Here is a 23,996-nt window from a genome sequence, read left to right as displayed (position 1 = left end):
TGGTTGACACACTAAAATAGCATAATAGTGGTAACCAGTACAAGTAAAGTGTAATAAGAAAGAAGCTCAGTATGAATAAATGTGCTGCCATTTGTGTGTGTGTGTGTGTGTGCGCTCACACACACTTTTGCATGCACCCTTAAACGTCTGGTTTCTGCAGAATTTATTTGCTGTATAATTTTGTTTTGGTCCGTCCATATCCCGAGGTCCTTGGGCTCTGAAAGCTGTGATATTTCATAAGTCCAAAACTTGCTCTGCTGCATTTACAGTTTGCTGCTCAGTAAATATGAAACAAGCTGCAAAAAAAAAAAAAAAAAAAAAAAAAAGTCTTTTTAGTGACAGAATATTTAGCTGCACAAGCTAATGTCTTTATGGTTTACACCACCAACATTTGTAGGGTTGGTTTACTGGCCCTTTTTACCATCTCTCTATTATTTTGTTTCTGTTTCCTCTCCATGAGGTTGTTTAATGAAACATTTCATTTTTATCACATTGTGTTATTGGAGCATTATGGTTTATTGTTAGATATTCAAGCACTTTGAGGAAAGATTTCCCAGATAATTACCAAATAATTGTATTAAATTTAATCAAGGCCAGTTTGCTGCTTGATAAGCTGGCAACTGCAAATGTTTAGTAATCTTGGCTTTAATATAGCCGGCATTAACGGATCAGTATGTATTAAGATATACATAAACCATAAAGATGCTTATTTGCAGGTTGTTACCAAGGCAACATTTATCTTGCATCCACTGTTGTCATATAGTCTCTAGTTCTTCCAGTTCCAAAGACGAAAATAAAAGTAAATTAAATTGAAGTTATCCAGGCTTCATGTGTGATAATGACTCTACAAAGCTCATCAGATGCTGTCAGTCAACAACAGAAATCGTATCTTGTAGCCAGGCATAGTTGAGACTTGGTTGCAAATTAGTTATATCACATTCCTGCACTTTATTAACTCACGGCTGCCTAATTATCTAATTCCCATGTCTTACCAAGTAATGAATTTGTGTTGTTGTGACCAAGCAATAATCTTTCTTCACAGGTGTCACCGGGAGGCTTTGTTTGCCGCTGCAAAGGGATTTACAGAACTATTTAATTCTTTTCCAACAGTTTGGTTCTTTCCATGCATTTTAGGAAGGCACAGGATGAAATATTCAAGGCAACATATAGAATACCTTATATTTTTTTCCCCTACCTCAGTTCCAGCCAGTACCTGAGGGTTTGAACATAATGCATACAGGCTGTATCCTTCCCCTCTCTGCGGATGAACAGAACATTTCCACAGCATTCTCTGTCAAGTACCTTCTTTGACTTTCTAATTAGCAAAAACACTGAAACACAAAAGAGCAGCTGCACTAATTTGTCACAGGCTCTCTGTAGCCCCATTATGAAACAGAAACTGAATGTCCTCTCAAATCTTGGAACAATTATTAACTCTTTGTTCTGATTTAATTATTCGGCCTCTCATCAGGTGGAGGACACTTTTTTCCCCTAGTTTTCCTATTTTAATTCTCATATACAGCAAAGATAAGAGAAAGGGAGACGCACAAATAAGCAATAGAGATATACCAGTAATTATCCTAATAAACTAACAGGAAAATTAAAATGTTATCTCCCATGGACACAAAGAAAATAATTATAGTGAACAAGTGCTGTTAATTATTTTAAATTAAGTTTGCAGTATCAGAAAAGGTCGAGATCATGTGCAGGGTCATAGGGCACCTGAAGGTAAAGTGAACTAACAGATACTCTCTTCAGGCATAGTAAAACCAATTGCTAGCTGCCGTGGGAATCCTGTGCTCTGTATTTTGAATCTGCAGCAGCAGGTTTCAACATCAGCACCAGCTTAACTATGTTGGATCCTACCTGTCTAAGCTTCATAATTTCCCCCTTTGTAGTTTCCATGGTCACACAAGCTGGCACAGCAAGTTGAAAAAGTAGATCATAACAAACTCTGATGGCTGAGGGACAGAGCTTTTTGCCATTACGGAAATGACAGGTACCCTTCTTTTTGTTGTTGTGCCCCTCTTTGCACTAAAAATACAGTAATAACCTAGGCAGTTGTGCCAGCTGCCACATTACAATGAAAAAAAGAGAGATCTTTTGTTGTGCTGTGTTGGTGGACACAAACTTCAGCTGATACTGTGGTATATAATTATCCCCTTGATCAAAAGCTTAAGTTGATAGCTGTTGGGATTAGGTTGCTGTGATTTTTCCAAATTAATATGCTTTCTTTTTTTGTCTATTTTTTACTACTTGTCTTGAGGTTAAAAAGACTCAGCAGACCCTACAAAGCTCATTGCTGGTCGGGTCAAATTTGAACGAACTGAGACTTTCCCTGAACCCCCAACCTGTTCTGTTCACATGTACAGTACTTCGGCAATTCCCTACCCAGAGACAACTTACTTTATTATGTTGACAAATCCTTAATCCTTGAGCTGACTCCAAAAAGGATTTGGAATTCCCAGCTTCCAGCTAAGGAACATGGACAAATAACACCAGAGAATGGGTTTCATAGTGTAGAACTTAAGTCAAGTTTGTTAATGCAATGTAAAAAACTTCATTATTAGGGCCATCTTCTGTATTTTATGTCATCCCCAGAAAGGTAGCTGTCAAGTAAATACCAAATACTGAATTAGTTTTTTTTTTTATTCAACACAAAAAATTACAATGAACTTCTACACAAATTGTAGATAGTTTCATTTTGATCGTTAATATCAGCTGCTAATGTTAATAGCAAAGCAAAACAGGGCAACTGCTTCTTTTCCAGACCATTTGGGGTCAGAACTGATGTGTTTACAAATGCAAACTTCCCTCCAATGCAGCACAATTTCAAATTAGTGCAAAGCAAGATAGCTATAGGAAAAAAAAGTGTTATGTGTTTTGATGGATATGGATATTTTAAAGGCTTTGCATGATCACAACCTTTGCAATGGCATAAAAGGCTGTAACATGAATACGTTTTTTTTTTTATTTATTTAACAGGAATGTGAATGGATAACCTTCCCCTTTTCCATACTGTATACTCTCCATTCTTCCTCTCAACTCCTATTTTTATTTCCTTCCACCAGAGCCGCAAGCAGAGGAGTCAAGGATAGACAGGAGGAGAAAGGAAGCGAGGTAAGAAACATTCAACAAAATAAGCCAACCTTGCTTCAGAGCATGACTTAAACCACCACCATGTCCTTCAATTTACTTGCTGTGAATGATTTCCAGGTCACAAGAAGGAGAATGGAGAAGTGAGGAGAGAAGGAGGCTGGAAAAAGTAAAAATAGATGAACCTCCTTTCTGCCTCTCAAGTAAACACCATAATCAGAGTGTTACCTTATCTTAAGGTCGTTTGTTGGACTATTGCTATACATAAAAACGTAGCCATGATTAAGTACCCGAGGGGGAGTTCCTTCTCCAGCAAGGCATCATGTTTTTGCAGATAGAGAGGTTTTCTTTGTGGTACTGAAAGATGCAAGTTAACAAATTGGTTATCATCGACGAAAAATCTCTGTACATTATTGATGAAATGGATGTCATTATCATCATTTCACCCCCACTCCATCTCCACCCCCTTTACAATCACACATTAACCCTGACTCTTCAAAAAGCTGCCAGACAATTATTTAGCACGTGAGAGAAGAAACTGCGGCAGCAAGGAGAGCAGCAGAGTACAGGCTGAGCTGGAGCAGCATCCAAGCTGTGAAATTTTAATGGAAATAGTGCATTTGCAGGCTTAGAGTAAGTAAGTGTGAATGTTTAACATTAAGTTCATATTTGGTGAACTTTGATATTTAAAACCTGCACCATTGACCTGTAGCAAACCATTTTGACAGTACTGACCTTTGAGGCACAGAGGAACATTAATATCAAACTGAAGCAAGATACTGCAGCTCATTAGATACAATAAGCAATTTTCTTTTATTTCAACCTCATCTGTTAGACTATAGACTCCCCCATGAGTTTGACATGATTTGCAAACACTTGAGTCAAAAGTTTATATTGTAAATATGACCTTCAGGTTTGTTTTTTATTTACTTTTGTTGCTTATATTCCAGTTATTTTAGTTAAACGGTACATCTTTGCAAATCACTAAATATAATGTAAAAGAAATCTTACTTCTGCTACAGTTGCTCCCAAAATGAGCAGATGGTAGAAGCTGACTGTGCCCAATTTTTCAATGAGTGCATACTGAATACTAAAAAATGCACATCTTAAATATAAAGCTGAGCATAAAAACATGATGAAGACTGAAGGGACCATGAGCCAACACAGGTTTGGCTCCCAAATTTACTGCCTCATTAGCTGTGAAACAGGACTTTCATTAGTGTGTGCTCGGTGACATATTATTGGAGCCACTAGGGGGTCTGAGGCTGAGTTAACATAAGCTGTCACAACTTTACCACAGTGAAATATTGGTAATTTCCAAAACTTGTTGTGTGTTTACTTTATCGTTGTGTGCTTGTGTGTGAAAACATGAACATGTGTGTTTGTGTCTGAAGGTGCTGCAATCCATAATGCTCCACCTTGTCCCTAGTCTGAACCCTCTACATCAAGCAGTATTGTCTTCCACATGCTTGTCACACTAATCAGGGCTTGGCACCCACTGTAAAAGGCAAAGGTCTCCAAGGTTGTTTGATAGCAGATTAGGCTGGCATGTCAGGGAAAAAAAACAAAAAAAAAAACAGGCCACACAGGAGGAAGTCACATGCTGATTCAACCCCCACACAGGAGAAACAGTTCTCCCATGCAGTCATAATCACAGGGAATAGATATGCTAATACTTCTGGTCTTTCCTCCATAACCTTTTGGAAAGAACTGAAACATTTTTTAGGACAAACTCAACAAGGTTAACGCTATTGTTGCAAGTTAGTCACAGTTTGTCTGGCTAATTGTGGAACTACATCTGTTAGTCAGAATCAAAGCACAACTTTTAAATCAAAGGGGGAGATGTTCTGCAGCTGTGATTGTTTCAGTCCAGAGACAAAGAACAGTAGTACAAGGTTGGAATTGTTGGAAATCTGGTTTCAGTGAGTTGGGGCGAGCATCAGGCACGGATCTTATCACCACCATGTGCACTCCTCTGCTAAAGCTGTGCATTCTGTGTTTCTTGATGAAAGCAGTCACATCAACCACAAAAACCTCTTCCGAGTGAAATTCAACGTCCTTGTGCAGGAGATGTATAATCAGCACAGGTAAATACACAGCACCCAAGTAAATTAAATTAACTTTGGAAGAGATAACACTTTTGCTTACCTAGGTGCCGTAGTCCAAGGAGAACTGTGGCAGTGCAGAAAACCCCTTAGTATAAAGCAATGTAGGAGGAGTGGTACAAATGTTTTTCAGGGAGACTTGGACACTTCATGTACATGCAATAACAATTTAGTCATTACAAGTACACTGAAATGCCATTCATTAAATGATTGTTCATCCTTTAAATACAGCCTGTTCATGTTCACATCTCTTGATAAGTACATGATAAAAGTACAAATAAGAGACAATTTATTAACCCCCAGTCCAAAACAATATATATATATATATATATATATATATATATATATATATATATATATATATATATATATCCCTCACTATAGAAAATATATCACATATTGTGATATGCCTGTTACACTGGGACAGGGTCATGTTTACCACTGAGTAGCACATTTTCTTACTTTGATAAGAATATATTAACTTCTGGGAACTGAGAGGACCATTTGATGGCCGTTTGGGAGAGGAATATTGTGCCACTCTTGGCTGATACAGGATTCTAGCTGCTCAACAGTCCTGGGTCTTCTTTGTCATATCTTGCATTTCATTATGGGCTAAATTATTTCAGCTAGTGAAAGGTCTTTGCTGCAGGCAGGCCAGTCCAGCACCGGGATTCTTCTGCTATAAAAAGCCTTGCTATTGTAATAGATGAAGTATGGGATTTAATATTGTCTTGCTGAAATATGCAAGACCTTCTCTGAATCATTCCACATAATTTGAATACAAACATATAATGATGTAAAACCCGCATATACCTTTTATTATTGATGGATTCTTTCCAGATGTTGAAGATGAACCTTCCATAGGTACTAATACACTCAAATACCGTCAGAGATGAAAGACTTCTTTAGCTAAGCAATAGTAACAAGCTGAATTGTTCCATTGTCCTTTAGTCAGGAGGAAGCAGCATCCATGATTCCCAACAACAATTTCTAATGTTGATTTTGACCACATAACAGTTTCCTGTTTGCCTCAGCTCATTTTAAATTATCTGTGGCTCATAGAAGACAGCACTGTTTCTGTCTCAAGTTCTTATGTGGCTTCTTCTTTGTATACAGATCTTCAACCCGAGTGTGTGGATGGTTGTTTCCATAATAGAAACATGTTTGTCTTTAATGTAATGATGTCTTAGGGCTCAAAATCACCAACATTTAATACTGATTTTCAGTCATGTCCATTGTGTATGCCTCCAGATTTTCTGTATCTTTTGATGAAAGTAGATTCTATTAATTTTAGAAGTTTCAAAGTCTTCAAAAGTTGTCATTGAGGACCATTATTTTGACACTGCGGAACAATTTGTAGCTCAGCTCAGATTGCTAAACTTCAGTCCAGCTTTACTTATGAGATACTCTGCTTGAAGGTGCTCTTTTATAGTCAGTTGTGTTACTGACCTGTTGCCAACTAACCTAATTATTAACATTTTCTCCAGCAGTTTCTTTTTAGAACCACTAACTTTTCCAGTCATTTGTTGCTTCTGTGCAAAATTTGTGCAATTTTTTTCAAGAAATAGTTACATTTTGCTATTTCAACATTTTAATGCTTTTTATATTATTGTGAATATAAGTTTAAAAGCTCTTTAAATATTTTTTATTAACATTTCATGCAACCTTCTATATCTGGGATTCTATAAACCATCATCTCTATTGTGCTTGGTAATGGAAAGCAAGAAGTGCAAAGCATGCAAATACCTGATATAAAAAAGGGGGGAAAAGCAATGTGGTGCATAATAATGACTGACACTTCCCTGCTGTGCCTGTCTTAACAATCAAATTCAAAGTAAGTCAATAAAAACAACCATGAGGAGCTGTGAAGATGGCTTGTGTGTTTTGGCTGCTTTCAATAAAAACAACCATTTGCAAAGCATGCCATCATAAAATCAACAGTATCATCCCTTATTCAAAAATAAAACCCAAATATAAAAACTCATGAATGTTAAAAAGTAAACAGGCATTTGGAAAATATAAATGCTGAAGAATCCAAAATAAATACACAAACACAGTTTTCTTCCAGCAGCTCCAATCTTTTATCCTGAGTCCCTGCCATGAGATGAAGTATGTTCACACGTCGCCTTGATGTGAAACTGAATTAGCCACAGCAGCACCTGTGGGCCTTTGCTACAGTTTGCTATTATTTAGTCTAGTTAATTTAATTAATTGATCTTTTTTTTGTTTTATTGATGGCTCACAGCGGCGCCCCCTGCAGCGAGCGGCATATTAGTCAGCCACATACAGTTTACGGCTAATGCCAAGGGCCGGCGTAACCTCCCACTACATTATATTTTGATTAAACAGAAAAATAAAGGTATACTTTCAGGAAATGGAACAGTATGCTTGTAGAACTTAACATAGTAGGAATATTATAAGGTTTGAATCCTGCTGTCCATCATCTGACCATTTGCATCTGTATTTGTAAAAGAAAAAATGGAAACCTCCCTCTATTTCAAGAAGACCTTGGCTCCATTTTCAAAAGCCTGAAAACAAAAACAAGAGGGTCTCTAGAAGTCTGTTGCCTCTCAGGGACACAATATGCTGGAAGGTTATTATGTAATTTTGTAAGTGATGCACAGAATTACTGCCTACCCCAGCTTTTAAATCTACTGTTATTCTCCAAAACACTTGCTGACTCAAACGTTTGGCTCCTTGAAACCTAAAAACACATTTGTATCCATAAGTGAACCTTTCTGTAGCATTTTCATGATACAAATAAACCCTCAGACCTTTTTCACATGAAATGTGATGTCTTGACTGGTGCATGTGCACAGACGCTACGGAAAATACACAAAGCAGATACCAATGATCTTAATATTACATCTTAAATACTTCTAAAATGACGTCTACTAAATTTTTTTTGTACTTCTTTCCAGTTTTCATTTATTTATTCTCTCAGTTTTCAGTTTTCATAACCTTTTGGCCATAACTAACAAGGTAAAATAATAATAACAATAGATTAAAATAGATAAACTATCTATCAGAGGACCGTATCACACCTTGAAGTATCACTCACCCATCATCTGGAACAATCTTCTCAGTAAACAGTCACCACTCAGCCAGTTAGTTACTAAACAGATAAAATCAAACAACTTGACAGAGGCAAGTTGTTTGATTTTAGAGGCCTCTATTGACAGAGGCAACAGAACTAAATGCAAAAAGTCTGGGTAATGAACGCTAATGTACTGAGACAACAGGCTGATGAGTGTGGTTTAGTTGAAACTGCGGAGGAGGATAATCACAGTTAAGGCCACTGTTCTCTGAGAGTTAATTATTTTAACCTTTATTTATCAGGGTGAGCTTTGCTTACACACACTGAAACACACAGGCGCTACCAGCTGGATTCTGCAGTCTCACTTATCCTCTAAGCAATTCTACACCCTGTTGAGGCTTTTGATGGTTTACTGCTGCGCTCATTGGCACTTTGGCACCATATGTTAGGTATTCAACTTTCCTTTCAAGAATTCTGCCATTTATAAATTAATTAATGTAATATATGATAGAATTTCTAATTATATTTGGTAATATATATTTTTAATTTCCTGATGTACTGCTTTTTGTCTTGTAGTCTTGTTTGAATACTTTGCTTCTGTAGAGCTAAAAAGAAAAAACAAATGTATCTGGTTCCACATATTCATCCTAGAATACATTTCACAACAGTTGCATCAGGACCATGTAAATCCGGTCAGCATGTCCAATGCTGTACAAGTATAAAATGTATGCTTTGTTGCTAACATATATGTGTCTAAGAAGAATAACAGAAAGCTGAATGAGGACCTTATCAAAATGTGAAAGAATAAGTGCTGCATGTCAGTGGATGTGATCACAGTGAACAGCTTGTACTGAGTGGAAAAAAACACAAAAAGTAATAAAAAAAAAGAAAATTGTGTCCGTGAAAATGACCTCTGTCAGGCCTCTCTGATACAGCTGCCTCACTCACACACATATTCACATACACACACTGATACGCATAGCCTGGTGGTGCTGCTGATGTTGGCACATTTGTGCTTTGGGACAAGAGCTGCTTCATTGGCACTGATTACAGCTTTATCCTTCACTTGCAAACACCAGCCAACATTACCCTGAATACCAATGGACTACAACAACCAGAGAGAGATACTGTAGGGAGAGAGAATAGAGGGGGATGAGGTGATAGCCTTGTCTGCTTACTTTCATTTAAGCAGGCCAGGGCGTCATGCCAAAATACTTTGAAACAATACCTCAGATAATTCACATGAATTAAATCCATAAATGTACAAGTCAAGTTCTTGCACATCTGGGGTTGTTTGAGTGCCTATGGAGTGGGCTGCTTATACATCTGTTAAGGTACCATCAAGACTGAAAAGTACACAGAGGTTTTAGAACTTGTTCTCCCATCCAGACAATGTCTCTTTCAGGGAGGGTCTTGCATATTTCAGAAAGACAATGCTAAACCTTATACTACATCCATCACAACAGCATAACATCACATGAGAAGAGTCTGGGTTCCTTCCTTCAGTCCAGTCCTTTCATCAAGTGAATTATTTGTAGCACAATGAAATGATAAATTCTACAATGAAAACCCAGGACGGTTGAGTATCTAGAATTCTGCATCAAACAAGAATGGGACGGCATTTGTCTGCTAAAACTTCAGCAACTGTTCTCTTCACTTCTCAGACACTCAGAAACAGTTTTTAACTGAGAGAGATGCTACACAGTGGTAAAATATCACCCTTTTTCAACCCCTTTTTTTAAATGTGTTGCTGCCCTCCAAATAAAAATAGTACTAATGATGACAGCATTTGTTTTTATTTACATTTTACTCAGCATCCCGACTGTTTTGGAAGTTGGGTTCTATGTATATTAGGAGATAAATCTAGTCATATCTAGTCATGAAGCATACACACTTGTTTTTAAGACAATGACTTTATTGTCTGCATTGTGAACCTTGAATTTAAAACCGCACAAATTTCAGGTGATACAGTTAATGCAAGGATTAAATGTGTGCAAGGCACTTTAATTATATTATGACAAATAATTAAACAGACAGAGATTAGTGAACCAACTGTGTGTGTGCATAACACTGTAGGCATTGCCTCGGTACAGTTAAAAAAAATAAAAATCAGAAGCAAGAAAAAAAATCCAGATAAAACTGCAAATGGTGCAGTTTTATCTGGATCTTTTTTCTCATAGTGATGAATAATAAGGTGGATTTTGGTTTATGACTTTTTTTATCCACTGATCAAACTGTGGCTGCTAACCGTAACCTTAACGCGATGAGGTCAGGGCATGAAAACCTTATCAGCAGGTTGCACTATGACAGCAGTTGCTCTGCTAAAGCAGAATTATAAAATGTTAAATTTGTACATTTTTTTGTGGAGAAGATTTAGCCAGCACATTAGAAAGTTTGTCCATGGTTGTGACTGGGGAGCAAAGGATACAAACACAGACCTAAATAAAACCTAATGATCTGACACCAGCAGCTCTGGTATTGGAGGACATTCAGTGCCTAATGATACTGACAAGTCCAGATTTGGTACCAAGTTACTTTAAGGATCTGAGTCTGAGAAGCGGAGCTTAACACATGTTATATTACTGTTTTATAAAGCGCTACAAGGGTACGTTCACTGAGAAGTTTATGCCAGCCGTAATAAACCTGTTAGACTTAGTAGAAGTGTCAATGCAACAGAGTAACACCTGCTTGTAACTAAAAGGAAAACTGGACTTTATTATAACAATTACAATAACGTCAGCTTCATTCATTCATAAAAAAGAAGATAAAGGAATCTAAGGGGGCAAATATTGGCTACAAAATTAATAATTAAAGGTTGCACTTGCAAAAGTTTAATAATGACATTTCAAAAGCAGAGTTATATGTGATTCATGCCACTGCACAGTTTATAGAGCTACAAGCTTCTGTTAACTCAGCATATTGGGCTTTCATTCAGAGATTTTGTTAACTGCAGTACACTCAATCACATAATTCAACTCTTTGAGTTCAGGACAGAAAAGATAGAATTCAGCAAATCTGACTTTTCCTGCACATACAAGTCTGTGAAAGGTACAAGTCTTTTCAGAGCAGAAAGGCTGTAGCAGAAATGCCTCGAAGGTGCAGAGGAGTTGAATCTGCAGAAGTTAACATTCATGGCCACATCGATGGGCTTCAGATGTGTCTGACGAGGGCCTCGTGAATTAGTCACGGTCCTCAGTCTGAGCAGAGCTGATAAGACCTGATGGAATACCTGCTTTTTTATGGGAGACAGATAGAGCCAGAAGAAAACACATGGCACACACACATTAAACCTGCCAACACACAAACAGGAACACAAATGTGCATCTGAAGAAGTATGAGACAAATCAACAGGAAACAAGTAAAGAATAATAATATCAGTATTAGTATGTGGGGAGAGGCTGACACACCTGAAATATTGCAACAGAATTCCCCATAACTTTTCTGGAGGACTTGAAGATCTTTTTTCTCGGCTAAAAACAAAGGAATACAATTTTTGATCTTAAAAGATCACATTTATTGTCTTTTAAACTTAATTAAGTTGTGTTTTAAAGATAACATTTGAAAATTAATATTTCTTCCAGACAGTAAAGCATTACAATCAAGAAGATGTTTTATGTGGACATTTTTCCACAGAGCTAGCCACGGTTCAACAAATCAAGTTGTTATATATCACAATAGCAGCACTGGCTGGGTTTGGAGAATCATGGGGGGGGGGGTTTCTGGAACTGGCATTTAACAGACGCATTTTTGCCAATTCAATCCTTTCGAATTGGCAAAAGGGACATTTAGAGACCAAATTATTCCAAATTTGTTCTCTTGCTGAATAGCAAGATGTCTTGGGCCAGATTGATGCCATATGTGACTGTCTGGAAGTGAACTAGGGTCTTTACGCCAGTAAAGGACTTGACTGTTTATACATTACTGCATTTCTCTGTTATAACTAAAATAAAAACAGCAACTTTATAGTATCATAGTTTTGAATTCTCCAGACCAAGACCCAAACTCTTGGCACTTTCATGTGCAGCAACATCCATCATTTCTCAATTGCTTGGGAAAAAAATATGCTTGGACATGAATCCAAACATCCTCTATGTATGGCATAATTCACATGCTGGGCAACTTAATTAACTTCCAGCAGGAATTTCTTCTATCGGATTATTTGTGTAATAATATGGGCTACTGTTCAAGTTCTTATTAAATTCAAAATGAAGGCAGCTGATACAGAGAAAAACAGCAACAAGAGGGAGCTAGACTAGAAGATATTGTTGTAAAATCTCAATTGTAACACACAAGATTCATCCAGTCTTACAAGAGAGGAACACATTGGGAGTGACTTCTCGATTATTTTTGACATCTGAACTGGGGAATTTTGGGATTGATTCAGCAACAAGCGACCTTCCAACTGAAGGATGATCACTTTAACTCCTCAAATGCAGCTGCAGCTGCCCTGGATTGTGAAATACAGGTTGGTGAGGTGGGCACATAAATCAATTCCACTAAGCCCTGTCCCACTTTAAGTAGGGACACATATTACTACCTCTGAGCCTTTGATAAATGTAATGTGACAACTGATGGGATCAAGCTGTGACTGATATTTGTGACTGACATTTGTTGAGCGATGTCCTATGCTTTGCCTGAAGGTGACATGCTGGTAAACAAACAGCTTAGGCTGAAATTAGCTTTGTTTTACAAAGTTAACTCTGGCTCTAGTCCAATATATCTCCTTTATCTTCTTGTTCAGAAAATATACTCTCTGTATGAAACATCGAAAGATTTGCCACCTGTACATTTTGTCAGATAGACTAAATACAATGATTGAACTTTGATAGTCGACACCGTGATGCTACTTTTTCTTCCACTGTACTCTCAGGCCTCTCACACCATTGAAGAGCTTTGCACAGAAATTTAATTAACATATTTTATTCATTATGTTGATGGGAACTGAGGTTAATGGCTACAGTGTGAGGAAGCCTTTACTGGGAGTCAGCAGCTGCTCCTGAGCTTGCAGAATCCCAATTATAAGAAAGAATGGAGAGCCAGAGGATAAACAGAAAAAGAAGGAAGGCAGGAAGAGGTACAAAATAAGAACAAACAGGTGTGCAGTGCAGGTGGGCCTTTACAGATGAGAGGATGAAGAGTGTTAGGGTGTGGTCTAGCCGCTGAGATTTTCCTAAAAGTATTTGCCTCCAGAAAATAGAGCAATGTTAGAGAAGACATCATAACCACGTGAAATTTTCATTTGTAAAGTGTAAATTAAGTTCATAAGGTTAAATAATCCCAATGTGAAGACTCTAAGAGCCCAGAATTTTATCTGTACATCAGTGGCTGATGCTACTAATAAAAACCTTTTAAGTGGTTATACTCTACCTCCAATAGACTTTTGATCTTTTTCAGCTGATTGCTGCAAAGTGTTTGATATTTACTTAATGGCTACACTCACAATTTTATGTTAAAACCTGCATGTCCCAGGCAAAGAGTCAGCATCCTCCCAAGTTTATGATCAGTTTTAAAGAGATGAAATAAAAAAAGCAATATTGCTTCTGTACTACAGCCTGACACTGCAATATTCAGAAAAGTGTGATAGTTGAGCAAATTCATTGATGGATGATAGATTAATTTAAGCTTACACTAAATTAAAGCAATTTCTTATGCTTTGTTAGTTCTTGAGATTTAGAAAGGGCTGAAAAAAACATGACCCTGCAATAGACTGGCAACCTGTCCAGCGTGTATCCTACCTTTTGCCTGCTAATTGCTGAAATAGGCTTTAGCCACCCGGGACCCTGAATTGGAATAAGCAATATGGAAAATGAATTATTAAAAAAAAAAAAAAGAACAAACATTCAATCAAAACATGATCCACATCTTTCAAAATGCAGAAATGCAGCTCTGCTAATTAGATTTCTCAGGATTCATCAGAACAAGATTTAGTAAATGCTTTTTAAGTGGAAAGTTTAACAAACTGTTCATCAATAACTCACCATATTGAGAAGTAATTCAGCACTCTGAGCTTTTGATAAAGGTCCTTACCTCATCTAAATTATGGAGCAGGATGCTGTTGAGAAGAAATGAGTCTCATCAGGATATAAAGTGGGTGTTCTTCAGCTTTGGCTACCTTTGCTGGAATCACTGGAACACACTAAACCAAAAACATAAAGCAGTCAAAGCAAAAGACTTTGTATTAATGCCAGTCAACAAGAATACTACATTTTTTTAATTTGTTATTTAAACTACTCGGCTTGAATTTCAAATGAATAGCTTTCAGTAAAATGTGTGGTTTGTGAGAAAAACACATTTTGTGGGTTGAGGTAAAGTGGCCATGTACAGCAGCCAGTGATCCAGAAAAAGGATACATAAACATATTGCATCAACATTAATGTGTTTCAACACAAACCATCATGTTTTCCTAACCTGAATCATGTAGTTTTCAATAACTGGCCTTAATCAAGCAGTTGAAATCATTTTCATTGACACAATAACTGAATCCTGAAGTAACTAAAGTCACTTTATTACATGAGGGTTGGAGCAGGAGTCAAACTCTGTTGTTTGCGTTGACAGTCAGGAGGTGTAGCTCCATCCCCCAACTCCTGCATCTTTCAAATGTGCACTTTGTTCCCTCTTAGATATGAGGCAGCAGTCATTTTGTGGGGTATTTCATGAAAGGTTTGTTTGTTTTGTGTCTGGTGTCACAGAAATAAAAGAAAAAAAATGTGTCTGTGGTCATAAATCAGTACATTAAGTTAGTACTTTTTGCCATAAGTGTAGGATTTAGGGGAACTATTTTTCTACTAACATGCTGTAATTCAATAAATGTTTTAAAATGTGTCATTTTCCTTCATGTAACCTGCTGTAATCGTGCCTCTGCTGATTTTTCTTTGATCACTACTTCTTTTTTACAGTTTAACAAGACTAAGCTCCGTTGATCCCCTCTTCCCACTTTGATATAAAGCTTGCTTTATTTGAGCGATAACACCCCAGAGGAAATTCTTCATATGGTTATAGATATGATGATGAGCTGGAGGTTGCCATCTGCAACACCTACGCACCTATAGTCACAAAGGATATGGTAGAGGACATGACTGCTTTAATATATTATTTCCCCACATGAGTGGCATCTTTTTCACACACATGCTCCAAAACAACAATTAATATTTTGTTCTGCATCTGAGCAAAATAATGACCAATCTCTTATAATTCCATCACAACTGAAAACCATAGCAACCAAACTCTTGGAGGCTTCAGCTGCTACACAAATAAACAGCAGCATCAATCATCCCAGTTATAAATGCATGTGACCCTAGTTAGCCAGCAAGCGCTTCACGTGTCACTGTCACAAAACACTTTTTCTCATGCAGTTGCCACCTTTGTAGAAACACTGCCTGGCACTTTTGCTTATTTTCTTTGGATCTTCGTCAACAAGATAAGAAATACTGGCTTCTTACAGATAGCAATTGTTTCCAACAGCTATAAAATCCCTGCAGCCAAGTACACTAATATTTTTACCCACCACTCCTCTGTGGCTAATCCTGCTCTTTGACCTCCTCGGAAAGATACAAGCTAACGATTGTTTTCCCTGTGGGGATCAACAGAATATCACAAACAAATGAGCCATACTGCTATTTTGGTGTTTTTGTACAATAAAGAAATCTGAAAAAGGGGATTTTTTTTTAAGATCTGGTGATTTAGGAGATAAGATCCTACAATGCTTCCAAGACACAAAAGATATACAGCATGTAGGTGATGCAGGACTTTAAAAGGCTAACATGCCATGTTTGTTTGTTTGTTTGTTTTTGTTAGTACTATCATCAGCTCTATCCCACACACTGAAAGCAGAAAATGCTTCCTCTCTGTTCTATTCTACACCCCATCAAAGCAGCTCTACGTGTGCACAAACACCTCTTCTGCCTCAAGGGTTTATGACTAGATGTGGTGCTGCATTTTCTCAAAATACACACCCTTTATATACCCCAAGCTCTAACACCCTCTCTGTTCATAAAACTATTGTCAGCATGTGTGAGTGTGTGCAGAGGTGTGAGAGTCTGACAGGCATGAGGTTGCCACGCTGTTGTATGTACAAGAAACACAAGTGCAGTTTTTCATGTTTGTGAATCAGTTCATCGGCCACACGTAAGACAGAAAGATTGATGTTTGAATCCATTTGGGGGTAAATTTGCGGACAGCTGAATATGTGTGTGAGTGTGTGTGCTTCAGACTATTCTATCTGCATAGAATTGCACTGCAGCGTGTATGATTTAGTTAGTAATTAGGGAATAGAGACGTATCCAATTATTGGGGTTGTGAAATATCACCCTGTCTCAGTAGTTATTCCAGTACTGTCTGCAACCTGCCTTATTATTACACCAGCTGCATATATGATTAGGTGTGTAAAAAATAATATGTATGAGTTGAGCCAACCAAAGAGGAAAAGAAAAAGGAAATGTGCATGTCCAAGGAAGTCGGTGTGTACAAAGAAAACTCATTTCTGCTCATTGTAGATTACAGGTGGCAGGACCACATGCAGGAGGAGCTGCAGCCAAAGCCATTACTGGTGGTCCCATGACTTAGTGTGTGTATGTGTGTGTGTGTGCGCGTGTATTTGTGTGTGTGAGGAGGATAAGCTGCTCATGAAAAAAATCTTATTTATCACCTAGTGTGTTTCTCTCACCCTCAGTTGGAGTTAAAGTACATGGATACAGACAAAGGGCAGCATACATCATAAATGAATTACACAGCCCTGTTTGCAGCTTCACTGGAGTAAAAAGCAATCAATCAGATACATGCACTCCTGTTCTCACATGGATGTCTAGATACATTGGGGGATACACAAGCAGCTGCATGGGTGATCGTGTGTATTTGTCCTTTATGCGTGTGGGTGTGTAAATAAGTAGAATCACATCTTACTTAATGAAAAAGTGCCCACTCACTCTGCCTGTCACCAGTGGAAACAAAGACAGGAGACCGCTATGTGTCAGGAGCCAGAGAGCTGCTATCTCCAACCATCTGGGAGAAGAAAAAGAGAGCAAGTCTCCGCAGCTCTCCAGATGCTGCCAGTAAAAAAAAAAAAAAAAAAAAAAAAAAAAAGATGAACAGATTCACAAGGCAAAGGTATACAGAGAAAACATTATCTCTATGGAGAGGGGTCTGATTTAAGATGGCTATCTGTTCTGGGCAGCGGGGACGAAAAGAGAGACATCACTGCAGAGTGGAGATGACATAAATGCACTCATTTTAATCTTGCAAGCACAATAAGTATAAAATATATTATGCATGCGAAAGTGAGTCAGGCTGAAATTTGATATTTATTTCAGCCACAGTTTTTGTTCCTCAACAGAACATAACTGCAATCTAAAATATTATAGACCTGGTGTTTATGTCCCTGTAGACTTCTTTGTTTTGTTCCTTTCTTGCAATCGAACACACACCTGCAGCCATCCCCGCCCTCCACCAGGCGCACACACCCTGTCAAATATGAGTGAATGCATTCATTGGATCGTGAAGCTGGTGAAGGAACGATTTACAAGTCACACATGGGGACTTAAGGACAGAATCTATCGTGTATTCAACAAGGTGACAGTACATTGTTTTTATATTCTGCAGTTGTGAATGTTTGAAATAGAAAAACTGTTAATAGCGCCTAAAAGCTCTACTTTTATAAGCTTGTTGTGAGATATACGGGATCTTACGTGTGACGGTTGCCTTGAGCTTGTGTAGGGACTCCGCTGATCATGTGGAGAATTCCACAGCTCTGACAACAAAAAACCATGCCACGGTAACAGCAGTCTATCGCCGCCAGCCGCCCTGAGCTCACCTGATTGGATCATCTGACTTACTGGTGTATTCATCTGCGGTTCCCATTGGTTCGGCGATAATAGACCAGTGGACAAAACTCCAGTAAAACACATTGAAGGCGGAGCGCGGCAGCCGAGGCGGAGCTCTCCTTGGTACTTAAAAAGAGCTGGTGCCGAGTGGAGCGAAGTACGAGTTCGCTCTACAACCGGAGCACCCGGTGCACGGTGCCAAAACTGAGGGATAAGTGTGAGAAGAGAGAGAAAAAACACTCTGGGGTTGAGCAGAGGACTGAGCAGCCCTCTGCACTAATGGACCACAAGGATATCTAACCATCTGCCCTGGGAGCGCACAGGTATCCTCTTTTTCCCTGCTTTGTTTTGCTGTGCGTAAAGGCACTTGGCCTTTATGTGAGGTGGAAAAAAATTACGCAACAGTTGCCAGCCCCATACTGTTTTTCTTTTTCCTTGCTTCGTTTGTTCGTGATTCCCAAGCTTTCTCACATTCCACTGGATTTAATGATTAACAAATGAGTGTGAAGGGAGCAAGGGACAGAGGATCATTGATTGTGCTAGTGTGCACTTGCGGTTCAATAATACGACAGAGCTCTTGCCCCTCTGTGTAGGTGACTGCTGAGAGGTGTTTTCTTACAATAGTGAGAACAAGAATTTAATGCAGTGTAGTGTTTGTGCGTAACGGTGTTGTTTTGTGAGAGGTGTGCATTTGCTTACTGACACCCCTCTGTCTTTTTCATGCTTTCCCTTTCTCTCTCAGACACCGTAGTCCATGCCTCTGCCTTGCCAGGTCATTGATGGGAAATCAACTGGACCGGATCACCCACCTCAACTACAGCGAACTGCCGACGGGGGATCCGTCCGGACTGGAGAAGGACGAGCTTCGGGTCGGCGTCGCCTACTTCTTCTCTGACGAAGAGGAGGAGGTGGACGACCGCACTCCGTCCGACTGCGGCTTCACCAAAGACCACAGCCCGACCGAGGAGGGACCCTTCTCAGTCAGCGAGGTGGAGTACTCAGCATTCTGCTCCCAGGAATGCATCTTCTCCAAGCTTCGGGAAAACGAGGACTTGAACGTGTACTCGGCCAAAACTTTGCTGACTATGTGCAAACCTGGGGACCTACTGGAACTGGTGGCCGCCGCGCAAACACCGCACTGGGCGATCTACTATCACGACGACCAGGTCATTCATCTGCACAAGGGCGAAATCCGCAAGGACAGCTTGGTTGAGATCAGCAACGGTCGACTCGGGAGAATAGTCAACAATCGGTATCGATTTCGACCACTTCCACCCGACCTGGTGATGCAGAACGCAGTAGGACATCTGGGCCTGAGAAGTGAGGAGATTTGCTGGACCAATTCGGAAAGTTTCGCCGCTTGGTGCCGCTTTGGGAAAAGGGAGTTCAAAGCCGGGGGAGAGGCACACTCAGCAGAGCAGCAGTACTTCCTCAAAGTCCATCTGACCGGCAGTGGAGTGCACACGCTGGTCTTTCGTAGCCTAGAGGACATGATCCGAGAGAGGCGGCGAGTGGACGCCAGTGGAATTCTCAAAGAGCTGTCTTTGGTTAACGGGGGAAAGGAGTGATCAGGGATTCCGTTTGATATAGTCTCCTCCACCCCTCTCCCTGCCTCCTGTCACCGAGGCGCACGGACGCATACTTTTGCGCACACACAAATGTACTCGCACACAAGCACACAAACTCGCAGACATGCATAAGGACCTGTTGGTTTAAGACTGGCTGTCTCGGATGGACCCGGGCTGGTTGAACCACAGGCACACTGTGGAATTTACATCAAAAATGCAGAATGCTGAGAAATTTGCGAGCGGACGTATAAACGGGCAACGCCCCGCCAGATTAGAATTCGTGCTGAGTGGGACTCACGATTTCTAATAAGTCCATTACCCCGAAAAGCGAAATCACCTTTATAACCCCCACATAGCGCACACGACTCGGTTTGATTTCTGTTTGATTTCTCGGGATAATGGGATTGGCCCCTTCTCTGCATAGCGTGCCTGCTGCAGCAGACCAGACGGTGAGACTGGGAGAGATAGGGGGGGGGTGTAAGATATGATTCGGGATGACTCTCAAAAGTCTCCCTTCTATTTTTTTACTGTTAGCTATAAGTCCGGGACAGACCACAACACATCCAAGTCACTAATTCATAGACCTCCTACAGTCCCAGCTGGCTACTCAGTTGCCTAAACAAAGCATCTTGGCTTGACCAAGCTCCTCTTTTGCCATATCAGAAAGTATTGTCATTTCCACAATGCTGTCATCTTGCCCCACAGCACTTGGATGTATGTGTAAATTGTACTAAAACATTGATTTAAAATTGAGTCCCTTATTTTTGTATTTAAGTTTAGTGGATTTAACCCTGATCTCTTTTGGTTCAAATAAATGGAGGTTGAAATTTGAAAACAAGAACTTGGTCTTTCAGGTTTTGTTTGGTTGCACACACATTAGCGTCTCTATTATAACGCATACATATGAATTATTGATGTGCCAATGCCTCCTGACCTGCCTCAAGCCTTATAGACTTCACAGCTTTGGCAGTAAAATGGTCATCTGCATCAAACACATAAAGACTTTATGAAAAATCCATATGTGATCTGGCAGTAATATTTGCAGCTTTGGTGATTATATGGGGGGAAATGCTTAAGCTGGCCCCACACTATGTTTCATCATGTGGGGTTTATGCCCATATTTAGACATTCACAGTTCACACGATGAGATGTTTGAGCCTGTGTTTTTACAGCCTCACTGTAGCACTGCTGGAGTTATCTTGGCACATATTTCACATCTGCACTGTGAACAAGATGTCACCCATAGAATTCTTATCATGAAGAAACACACTGTGTTATCATGGCACCTGTGTTGGAGTGGCCTGCAGCTGCTTTATCGTTTGAATCCTCCTCTTCTGTGAGGGTCAGACAGTGACTTTGTTTTCTTGGATGTGTGATCAGCTTTGTCCATACAAAATGAATCAGTGATTAGACATCTCTCTGTGTTTCTTTTCCTTTGCTCACTTAAATCTAAAAGAATCTTGGAGCAAGTATATGGAGAGGTTTTGCAGTGATGTGTTTTGGACTAGTGGAGTGGAGGTATTTTAGAAATACTGGACTGCCACAACACATCTTGTATTACTGAACCCTAACCTTTAGGTTTTGATGGTTTAAGCCTCATGAGTCAAAGAGCTGTTGTTGTTTTTGTCAAAGCCAGCTGAAGTAACCCAGCATGTGTGCATGAGTTGTGTGTCTCCAGTGGAACTGATTTAGTTAGGTGTGTGCACTGTTTGCTGGACAGACAGGACAAGTGTCTATGTGTGTGTTTTTAGGTTTGCACAGTTTCTCTATCTGGATGAGTTTCATGTCAAAAAACCAAATAAGCTGGTCTGAATATCTGCAAATGTGCCTTGTGAAGATTTTCTCCAGCTATTGACCCAGGTACTTCATTGTATTGGCTTTGCTCTGAATTTATTGACACGTTTCTCATATGCTTTCTCCCTGTTCTTAGCTGTTAGTTGCCAGTATTTCTTTGTAATTGGTGAATATTGCAGCTGCTGCTTGCAAAAGCACAACATAAAATTAAAATTTCACTGTAAACAAAAATAAAATCAAAATATTTCAGGACATATTTGAGCTGAAATAGAATTTTCAAATTTTATATCACAAACATGCTCCTTTGCTGGATTATGCAAACATGCTGCTGCTGTTTTTTCCTTTGCTTTCTTTTGTTTTACCTAGTGACTCTTCAGACTGCGCTGTACATTTTGAACAACCTGAGGTTGCCTCAGGTGGGTGACTTTGTGTGCGCATGTGTGTGTGAGTGCGTCAGGCTTCCCTAGTGAATTTGAAAAATCAGGGTACTGGGGCAGCCAATGTTACACTTTGCGTTTGTAGTCCGTGACTAATAGGACTCAGAACAAAAGGAGCTGTGTGTACGTGTGCTTCAGGCAGACTATACACACACCATAAAGTCAGCTTTAGGAGAGTGTCTAACATGATACCGTATGTGTGTGTGTGTGTGTGTGTTTCCATTAGTTTCAGCTCTATATATCATATCTATAAGTGTTTATAGTGTAAGTGAGAAATGTAGTTCACAAAGGTGTGATCATGTTGTTTGTGTGAGCATGGGCAACTCAATGTGTGTGTGTGTGTGTGTGTGTGTGTGTGTGTGTGTGTGTGTGTGTATCAACTATATGCTGTGTGCATGGACTAGATAGTGACAAAGATCTGTATCTTTGTATCCATCAGCAACAGTGTGAAAGTAAACGTTGTTACTAGGGAAACTCCAGACACTGGCATACTGTATATCCACTAATGTCTTGTGTCTGCATGCTTTTGTGTGTGACTGTGCAAACCCTCCACTACTCAAAGCTAGCGGTAAGCCTAATAGCTAGTCATGTAAGACAAACACATGACATCCAAATTTCTCTCTTACACAGACAGACACATGTACTGATTCACAAGGGACCAGCTATTGTTCCTTTGGTGTGGATGTATTCAATTCACCCAGGGGTTAGCTTTCAGTATGTGTGTGGGTCTGTGTGTGTGCACATCTGGACAAAGAGGATCCCGGCTAGCCTGCTGCCAGCCAAATCAGAGGTCTCAGAGGAGATGTTCTGGGGAGGGGGGAACAAGAGAGAATATTGTGTCTGCAGGATGCCTTTAAGAGGATCTCCTTCTAATCTAGATACGGTACCTGTACTCCCAGTAGACTTCTTCCGTTCTCAGGGATGGGCATTTTACTCAACAACAGCACAGCTGGTGATGTAAATGAGGCAGTTTTAAATGGGTTACATGCTGTTAAAATGTTGGTGACAGTGGTTTCCTCTCAACATCTGTTGTGAAATGATTTCATACATCACATGAAGCATTACTGCATTAGTGTTACTACAGCATTATTGAGCCCACAATAACAAACTGACATTTAAATCTGATTGAACACTGCAGCATACTTGTGATTTTAATTAAATTGCAATTTGGATATGTTTATTAGTGCTAAGTGCCATCTTTGCCAAAGAGGATAATTAAACCATTCACTGTTATGGTTTTGACAATGGCGACTGGATTCCCAAACTGAAGTCTGAGACATAAAACCTGCACACAATTGTTTTTGTCTTTAAGTTTCTGCTTTCATGAAAACTTAAATTATAAATGCAGTGGATTACTTTATTCTGCAACCAATCAAAACAGAACAGTAGCCATTCATGGGCCATACACATAAGTGTACAAAAATACACAACTAAAATCACTCCTGTTGCTAATAATACTCATTGTTTTAGGAGTATCACCATTTTTACCTTTGAAAGAGTTTCATGTTTTGGGAAATATGCTTTTCACTTTCTTGTGCTCTATATATGACCGTTTTGTAAAGTTGGCTTACAAAATTCCTCAGTCAGTTGTTAAACAAGTTGAATTGATCATTCTAAAGATATCAAGTTATGGACAGAGCACTGGTTTTGATGTTTTAAGCTAGATTAGTCCATTATTTCTTTTATTATATACAGTTTAAAACAACACCTTTAATGAACCACTGCATGTGAGTTCTGCTAATTGTAGTAATTTGATGTAATAAAGCACTTACACAAACAGCCTCTGGGCCTGAAAACCAGGCTTTATGAACTGACATCCAACAAGCAGAATAAATCTAACAGGAAACATTTGGGTAATGACAGGAACAACATGAGAAAGTCCAGCATGGCTTGTCAAATTTGAATTTTCCTTAAAGTTGACAAGGATAAACTTCATAGGAAAGTGGGAAAATAGCTTTTTTTCTGACTTGTGTTGAGAAGCAAATATTCATTTTCATCAGAAATCCAGCTTTGTCACACACCTCCAGCAACCCTGGCAATGACCTGACTGAGCCCCGCCCAGCTTTGTGTACAGCAGGTGGGCCAACTGACATGCAAAAATACACCTGTGTTCAGTTAAAGTCTGTTTGCTCAAGTCAAATTAC

General features: G+C 39.3%; 1 protein-coding gene across 1 annotated transcript; it reads left to right on the top strand.

Moving 5' to 3' along the window:
* Positions 1-18,219: 18,219 nt before the first annotated feature.
* Positions 18,220-20,579, top strand: lratd1 (LRAT domain containing 1). Its single transcript, XM_041976836.1, has 2 exons — positions 18,220-18,376; positions 18,796-20,579. Exon 2 carries the CDS (start codon positions 18,833-18,835, stop codon positions 19,619-19,621), a length of 789 nt encoding a protein of 262 aa, XP_041832770.1. The 5' UTR covers positions 18,220-18,376; positions 18,796-18,832; the 3' UTR covers positions 19,622-20,579.
* Positions 20,580-23,996: the final 3,417 nt, after the last annotated feature.

This window comes from Melanotaenia boesemani, chromosome 22 (assembly GCF_017639745.1).
Source record: "Melanotaenia boesemani isolate fMelBoe1 chromosome 22, fMelBoe1.pri, whole genome shotgun sequence".
Lineage (NCBI taxonomy): Eukaryota > Metazoa > Chordata > Actinopteri > Atheriniformes > Melanotaeniidae > Melanotaenia > Melanotaenia boesemani.
The sequence above is the reverse complement of the archived record's forward strand: the minus strand, read 5'-3'. Positions and strand labels throughout refer to the sequence as shown.

What these genes read in the sequence shown, in the direction of transcription:
- lratd1 (XM_041976836.1), top strand. Translation starts at nt 18,833, where the DNA reads ATGGGAAATCAACTGGACCGGATCACCCACCTCAACTACAGCGAACTG.